The sequence below is a fragment of the Bufo bufo genome, chromosome 4 (assembly GCF_905171765.1).
Source record: "Bufo bufo chromosome 4, aBufBuf1.1, whole genome shotgun sequence".
In the NCBI taxonomy this organism is placed as follows: domain Eukaryota; kingdom Metazoa; phylum Chordata; class Amphibia; order Anura; family Bufonidae; genus Bufo; species Bufo bufo.
Genome location: NC_053392.1, coordinates 615,034,180 through 615,043,074, shown reverse-complemented (window position 1 = coordinate 615,043,074; position 8,895 = coordinate 615,034,180). Strand labels below are relative to the sequence as shown.

General features: G+C 44.9%; 1 protein-coding gene across 1 annotated transcript in view; it reads left to right on the top strand.

Moving 5' to 3' along the window:
* Nucleotides 1-2,074: 2,074 nt before the first annotated feature.
* LOC120999669 (zinc finger protein 436-like) overlaps nucleotides 2,075-8,895 on the top strand; it is a 1,002,518-nt gene continuing 995,697 nt past the window's right edge. The window contains exons 1-2 of the mRNA XM_040430681.1: nucleotides 2,075-2,109; nucleotides 6,681-6,825. Of these exons, the coding sequence (XP_040286615.1) occupies nucleotides 6,718-6,825 (108 nt within the window). The 5' untranslated portion in view covers nucleotides 2,075-2,109; nucleotides 6,681-6,717. The remainder of the gene's footprint in view (nucleotides 2,110-6,680; nucleotides 6,826-8,895) is intronic.

The window sequence follows — 8,895 nt, the reverse complement described above, 5'->3', positions numbered from 1 at the left end:
ATTAGGCTGAAAAAACACAACAAACCCATCAGAGAGATAGCAAAAACATTAGGCGTGGCCAAAACAACTGTTTGGAACATTCTTAAAAAGAAGGAACGCACCGGTGAGCTCAGCAACACCAAAAGACCCGGAAGACCACGAAAAACAACTGTGGTGGATGACCGAAGAATTATTTCCCTGGTGAAGAAAACACCCTTCACAACAGTTGGCCAGATCAAGAACACTCTCCAGGAGGTAGGTGTATGTGTGTCAAAGTCAACAATCAAGAGAAGACTTCACCAGAGTGAATACAGAGGGTTCCCCACAAGATGTAAACCATTGGTGAGCCTCAAAAACAGGAAGGCCAGATTAGAGTTTGCCAAACGACATCTAAAAAAAGCCTTCACAGTTCTGGAACAACATCCTATGGACAGATGAGACCAAGATCAACTTGTACCAGAGTGATGGGAAGAGAAGAGTATGGAGAAGGAAAGGAACTGCTCATGATCCTAAGCATACCACCTCATCAGTGAAGCATGGTGGTGGTTGTGTCATGGCGTGGGCATGTATGGCTGCCAATGGAACTGGTTCTCTTGTATTTATTGATGATGTGACTGCTGACAAAAGCAGCAGGAGGAATTCTGAAGTGTTTCGGGCAATATTATCTGCTCATATTCAGCCAAATGCTTCAGAACTCATTGGATGTCGCTTCACAGGGCAGATGGACAATGACCCAAAGCATACTGCAAAAGCAACCAAAGAGTTTTTTAAGTGAAAGAAGTAAAATATTATACAATGGCCAAGTCAATCACCGGACCTGAATCCGATTGAGCATGCATTTCACTTTCTGAAGACAAAACTGAAGGGAAAATGCCCCAAGAACAAGCAGGAACTGAAGACAGTTGCAGTAGAGGCCTGGCAGAGCATCACCAGGGATGAGACCCAGCGTCTGGTGATGTCTATGCGTTCCAGACTTCAGGCTGCAATTGACTGAAAAGGATTTGCAACCAAGTATTAAAAAGTGAAAGTTTGATTTATGATTATTATTATGTCCCATAACTTTTGGTCCTTTAACAAGTGGGAGGCACATATGCAAACTGCTGTAATTCCTGCACTGTTCACCTGATTTGGATGTAAATACCCTCAAATTAAAGCTGACAGTCTGCAGGTAAAGCAGGTAAAGCACATCTTGTTCGTTTTACTTCAAATCCATTGTGGTGGTGTATAGAGCCAAAAATGTTAGAATTGTGTCGATGTCCCAATATTTATGGACCTGACTGTGTATATATATATATACTATACTTCTGATGGCAGTGCTGGACATCGGAATGAAAGGTCCTGTTCCACCACCACCCCCTAATATCTCGGATGAGATTATAAGGACATCGATGCCCGAGTGGATGATTATACCGTCAAAGTGACGGCACAGGAGGCGGGAGAGGAAGCAGAAGCGGGGCAAGAGGGGCGGCATCAATACTCGATTAAAGAACCCCCCAAACAAGCAATCACAACCCAGGCTGTTTGTCGTAAATACCCAGTCTATAGTGAACAAGATCGATGAGCTGAGCCTGAGGATCTCGTCTGATAGGATGAACACTTGCGCCTCATTTTTCACCGAAACCTGAAGCTGCATTCGTGACCCCATGGTGATCTCTTGTCTGCAGTGGCGTCTGAATCAGTTTGTATATATATATTCATCAGCACTTCCTACTTTGCTCTTGCTATATATATATATATGCTGTGAACAGTGATGCTTTCTAGTGCAATGTGTTTCTTTTGTTCTATTGTAATACTGTAATATAAATGTCAGTTCTTGTTCCTCTGTCCATGACATCTAGGATTGCTCCAAACAACATTTCATTGTATTGTTCGGTGACAGTAAAGGCATCTTATCTTAGTTTTACTTATTTCTTTTTCCTCTCTGCTGTATATCGGAGGAGGGTGCGCTAACTTATCTGCAGATTTTATATCACAGGGACTTCAGGACCTTTGATGATGTCATTGTCATGTGATCAGTCACATGAGGGGAGGAGTAAAGCAGTGGAGGTCTTTCACAGTTCAGCACTTCCTGTCATGTGACCAGTGTGATGTCATCGCAGGTCCTGCAGCCCCAGGAGGTGAGATCTGCAGGTCAGTTATTGGTCGGTTCTGGGTTTATTAGAACAGTAGATGAAATATTCACAGCCTGGGAATCGGCTTTTGCCTTTTGTTGCGGGAAGGATATCGATTTGGTCTTGGCGAGTCTCCGCACCGCTCTACATTTTTTGTATATTTCTTTTTGGACTTTTGCGTATCCATAGTCGACTCAGATGTATTTTGTGTCCCTCTACAATCTATAGAGGCAGCACTTTCAGGAGCCGAGTCCGAGGCGTCTGCATCTGTCCAGCTGAAACTCCCTTTAGAGCTGCAGTTTTTAATCGAGGGGGAGATCAGAAAAGGTAATTACTAAATAGAGAATCTTTTTGGATCTTCCAATTGGGGAGCTGTACCCCTCAAGGTCTCAACCGCAGACACAATCTGATTTTACAATATGGAGGTTTTCTATATGTGTTATTTTTCTCTTGTATTATCCATTAGTTACCTGTTGCTTATAGTGACGCACCCGTTACATGTGTTTTCCATTCCACTTAATTGCAACCCTCCCATCTCTGAATGACATGATACCAGAATGCTGTTTAAAGGTTGAAAGTGGTGTTAGGGCTCAGTCATGAATAAGGACCCAGCCATGGAGGTCCGAAACGCGTAGACGCTTCATGGAGAGCATGGAATTTATTTGCGCATTTGTTATTTAATAAAGAAAATCACTTTTGGACGAGCTGGACGTCACCGCTGATAGTTTTCAGACTTTGCAGAGTTTTCTGTTTCCTCCTCCAGTCCGTGCCTTCAGGAGTGCGCTCCTTTCAGGAGAGCGCAGCCAGACAACAGTTGGGTTTGTCTCTTTACAAGCTGATGTATTGTTCAGTCCAGTCTGTATATGAACTGCTCCTCCCCGGCTGTGACAGATACACAGTGAAGTAACTCGCCCTGTCCTGTCCCTGATGATAGAACCTGGCCTTCTATCAGGTTATATAATCTACCGGAGTAAATCTATCTTGCCAATCTCTAACACTCCCCCTGTTCTGTGTCAGATACGTCCTAGTACATTATTACTAGAAATGAGCGATTCAAAGCTGACAAAGTGGAATTCGATCCGGATTTCATGAGTTATTCGATTCGCACTGAATTTCCTCACGATTCGTGGTAACGAATCACATTTTATCCTAAAATGGCTGCTGCAAGTGTGAGGACATGGAGAAAGGAACTCTGGGAAGGCGGGATCCCCCATAATGCCATGCAGGGGCCCCTGCTGTTAGATATCTAAGTAGAACAGGGTTCAGTAGGGGAGGTTACAGCCTGGGTAATAGGAACAATCCTATTACACCTTGCTGCACTGACTGGGGATCCAAATACCCATTATACAGCTATGTAATTCCAGCAAACCGTTCTTGTTATTGGGGTGCAGGTGCTGTGTGATACAGCCATTAACAGGGGAAATATTTCTACGTCTTATTTGCCCTTGTGCGGTGCAGTTATATGTTGTAAAGCCCTTTTTGCTGTGTATTAGTGGCAAAAGAAAAATATATTCGCCATTCAGCGCTGCAGTTATATGTTGAAAAGCCTTGTGTAGTGTATAAGTGGAAAACAATAAGGGCCTATTTGCCGTTCAGCGGTGCAGTTATGTTGTAAAGCCCTCTTTGCTTATTAGCTTATTTGCCGTTGTGTGGTGAAGTGAGAAAATTACACACTTTTCTGGGGTGTTTAAATTTCCTATTTATTTATTTGATCTAACACTCTGCGGCCTCCTCATGCTGTCGCCACCTCCACACTCTGTTCATAGTACTCAGTATATTGGGCAGACTAGATTGGCCAAATAGTTCTTATCTGCCGACACATTCTATGTTTCTGTGGTCTCCTCATGCTTCTTCCACCTCACCATTATGTCATAGGGCCACTCTGTGGTCTCCTCATGCTTCTTCCACCTCACCATTATGTCATAGGGCCACTCTGTGGACTTCTCATGCTGTTCCCACCCTCCCCACTTCATGACTGGGCCACTATTTTGCCTTTTGGCTTGGCTGACATCATCATTTATTTGACCCTAATTCTGAAAGGTCAGAAAGAAGGAAAAATGAGACGCACAACGGATCCTGTCTGTAGGGCCTGTATGGTCCCATCAGAATTGGCTTATGATTTAGTAGCCAAAAGCAGGAGTGGGTACAAAACACAGAAGACATGCAAATATTCCATTCACAAGTCATCTCTGTTTTGGATCCACTCCTCGTTGTTTTTGGCATTATCAATACTGATGGATTACTGACCAAATGCTGACCAAGTGAAAGCGGATGCTCCACAGACAGGATCAGTTTTTTGTCGGTTATTGTTCTGACGGATCAGAGGAAGGGCAAAATAATCAGTGAGGTCAACACAAACTTACCGCTGACACCCTCCCCACTCTGTCGGGGGCTCTACTTGTATAAGCGTTTAATAGAACATGTTCTGTAGACATCTATGTGGAATCAGCTGATGACGGTGTAAAAGGAGTGCGCTTCTTCTTGGCGCTAACATAGACCTGTAAGGCTGAGTTCACACTTGAGTTATTTGGTTAGTTTTGGACGCGTGACTGCCCAAATAAGTGAAGTGTGCAGTGATTCTAAGAGCGACGCCTGTCATCTGCATGTCATACTGAGTATTGTTTCACTACCACAGTAGACTCCCTATGTGTGTTACTGCGAGGCACAGTGTTCTACACCACTATACAGGCTCTCTGCAGCCAGGAAATAGCCGTTTTTTAATGCAATTCACCGCGAATAAATTCGGATCGAAGCGAACCGGCCAAATCGAATTTTCAAGACATTCGCTCATCTCAAATTATTACCAGTTGTGTTCAAAATAATAGCAGTGTGTTTAAAAAAAAGTGAATAAAGCTCAAAATCCTTCTAATAGCTTTTATTTCCATACACACAAATGCATTGGGAACACTACACATTCTATTCCAAATCTAAACATGAAGAAAAATATATCACATTTGTGTTGTTCCTCAAAAAAATTGAAGAAAAGTGAATATTAGACTCTTCAACCTTGTGGGCACTCCCTGGCCAATCACCAATCTAATGCCAAGAAAGGGCAAGAATAACAAGGCATTTACTACCCGCACATGACTTATTATGAACTAGACAATGATCTCCTTCCTTGCGTTATATGGGGCCGCGCGTTCCCTATCCAATCAGGAGAAAAACTTTTCAGACTCCACTCCTCCACTTTCAGATATATGGGAAAAACATCAGGTCCCACTATTAATATTTTCTTCCATATGTTCCTGTGGGGTATCAGAGAATACTGTACGCTGATAGTGAAGCCCTGTATTCCACTACTAATACCACTCGTATGGTTGTACTCACAAGGGTAGTTAGTTATGCAGGCACATCACACTAAATCAGAGGCTTCACTTTCTTTCTTTATCTTCTCTTCCCTCCTACAAAGCTGTATATAAAATATTTAAACTGCTCCAATAGTGAAGCACCGCTTTAAAAACCAGTATAAAATTGGGTTTATTATACTCACAAACATAAAACGGTAACAGACAATATAATATAACAATCCAACGATCCTGCCCGGGTTTCGCTCCAAGCTTCATCAGGGGCGTGTTCCACAATTTTTCCCACAGGTCTCTAAAAACCCTCATACCCCTCCCCCGTTGCCTATAGCAACCTTTAGTTTAAAATATTCTAAAATTCCAAAATTCCAATAACCAGCAAAGTATCACATGATTGGTCAGCGGCGACACACCTCTCTCCTTATGCAAATCACCGCTGTTCCACCAGGCTCGGCTTTAAATCCAATTCCACATGAAGTCCGTGTGGTTGGATTGTATCTAACTCATATATCCACTTGACTTCCCGCCGATCTTTCTAACTGTATCTCCTTCCCGCCAGTCACCTCTCACTAGCTCTACTCCGGCAAAAATAAGTCCTCTGGGATCCTTCTGGTGGACCTTCTTAAAATACATGGAGACTCCATGAGTCTCCAGACCCCTCCTGATGTTCTTTATGTGCTCCTGTATGCAGACTTTCAGTTTTCTCATTACGGACGTGAGAATGGAGCCTAATAGTGGGACCTGATGTTTTGCCCATATATCTGAAAGTGGATGAGTTGAGTCTGAAAACTTTTTCTCCTGATTGGATAGGGAACGCGCGGTCCCATATAACGCATTGACTGAACTGTGAATTGTGCCCACTTCACTCTCGGGAATCGCTGCGGTAAATCCTAATAACAACGGACTGGAATCTTAAAGTGTTTGTTTCAATGATCTCCTTCCTGATTGGCTGTCAGACTGACTGAGAGGCATTGTGGGTATTGGTCATGTGATTCTTCATCTCTGCCCTGTTCCCCTCACTACTGTAGTACATTTGAAATGTAAAATTGTGGGGGCCATTTTGTATAGTTCATCCGTATCAAATCACCAAAATTTCAGATGGTTTTTTTAAGTTGAGTTTTATTGAATTTAAAAAAGAATCTGATTCATTTAGAATTTTTTTGCCTATCTGTAGCCACCTCTATAGTACACGATCGGTAATACTATTCTCCATTTGTAAGACACTTTACTTCTTGTAAGATGTTCATCCAGATGTGATTTTGCTCTCAATCCTCCGTGTTTCCCTCAGGTTCCTTAGGTTCAGGACTCTCTTCTTTTTAAAGCTGATGGTCCTTTCCATCAATGACCCACCAAGGATGGAGAAGGACAGAAACCACATGGCTTCAAGGATATTAGACCTCACCCTGGAGATCATCTCCTTGATAACTGGAGAGGTGAGAGTTTCACATGACATCACTCTTAGGACCCTTGCACACCACTGTATGCCCTCCGAGAGATACGGTCCATGAGCGGGCCATACGGTCCATGAGCGGGCCATATGTCCTGGAGCGACATTGATCGTGTGCACGGGAGCACACAGTATCTTAGATTACAATTATGCTGTGCACGTCAGGTCGCCTGTGGTACTATTGTCCTGCACTCATATGATCTTATGAGTGCAGGACAATAGTCCCGTGAGCGGCCCAACCACTGGCGGATCCGGGGGGGCAATTGGGCAATTGCCCCTCCCCCATTCCGAGGTGGCGGCGCGGCCCTCAGGACAGCAATACAGATGGCTGTGCTGTGGCGGGGCAGGGGAGGGAGAGGCATGTCCCTTCCCTGTTCCTCTGATAGGCTGCTGGCACAAGGCTGGTGCAGGCGGCGCAATGACGTAATCGCGCCGCCTGAGCCGTACAGCGCGGGGCACAGGCCGGTAGAGGCCTGCATCGCATCGCTGACATGGAGGTAAGTATAACTTTTTTTTTTTTTTAGATGTACAATACTTGTTACTGGCACATGATGGGGGGGTGCTCTTGTTACTGGCACATGATGGGGGGGGTGCTCTTGTTATTGGCACATGATGGGGGGGTGCTCTTGTTATTGGCACATGATGGGGGGGTGCTCTTGTTACTGGCACATGATGGGGGGGTGCTCTTGTTACTGGCACATGATGGGGGGGTGCTCTTGTTACTGGCACATGATGGGGGGGTGCTCTTGTTACTGGCACATGATGGGGGGGGCTCTTGTTACTGGCACATGATGGGGGGGTGCTCTTGTTACTGGCACATGATGGGGGGCTCTTGTTACTGGCACATGATGGGGGGCTCTTGTTACTGGCACATGATGGGGGGGCTCTTGTTACTGGCACATGATGAGGGGTGCTCTTGTTACTGGCACATGATTGGGTGCACATTTTACTAGCACATTATTGGGGGCATCTTTTGGGGCACTTATTATTGGCACATTATTGGGGGCACCTGTTACTGGCACATTATTGGGTGGCACTATGGGGGCACTTCTTACTGGCACATTATTGGTGGGCACTATAGGGGCATCTACTGAGGCCACAAAGAAGGCGTATTTTATATGGGGGGCTCTGTACATTAGCATTTTATACTGGGACACATTATGGTGGGTACTATGGGGTCATCTACGGGGGGCACTAAGAAGTGGTATTTTTACTTGCAAATTATGGGGGACACTGAGGGCATCTACTGGGGAACTATATGTGGGGTATTTTATACTGGTAAATTATGGGGGGCACTAGGAGGAAGGGGGGAGAGGAGCACTATGGGGGCATTTGCTGGGGGCACTATATAGGGGTATTTTATACTGGCACATTATGGGGGCACTAGGAGGAAGGGGGGAGAGGAGCACTATGGGGCATTTACTGCGGGCACTATAAAGGGGTATTTTATACTAACACATTATGGGGGCACAATGGGGATATTAGCTCAACTGGGGGCATTACAAGGGGGGATTTTTTGCACTGTCACATTATAAGGAGAATTATTTCTACTGGGGGGGCATTATGATAAGCTTTATTACTCCCCCATGGTATGAGCCCCTAGTAGCAGCACCAGCCTCTCCCTGCTCTGCGACCCCACTGCCCCTTCTCCAAATCCTTATTATGAAATCTTTCTCATTAGGATAAAACGCATCAGCTCCACCGAGCCTCCGGCCAAAGTGTGGAAGTGGCGTCTGAGATCCCCAAGGGCCAAGCCAAGTAACTGTAAGTGTTTATGTGACATATTTTTATGTTATACACATATAGCCTACACTGTGCCACACAATATACAGTATACCGCTACACTGTGCCCCACAATATACAGTATACCTCTACACTGTGTAGTCTGTTCTATAAGCACCACATTATTTTCTGTCCGCCGCCACATAACAATCTGGAAGTGCCCCTCTCGAGACCAGGCTCTGGATCCGCCACTGGACCAGACATGCACAGCATATTTGTAATCTATGATGCGGTGTGCTCGCGTGCACACGATCAATGCCGCTCCAGGACATAT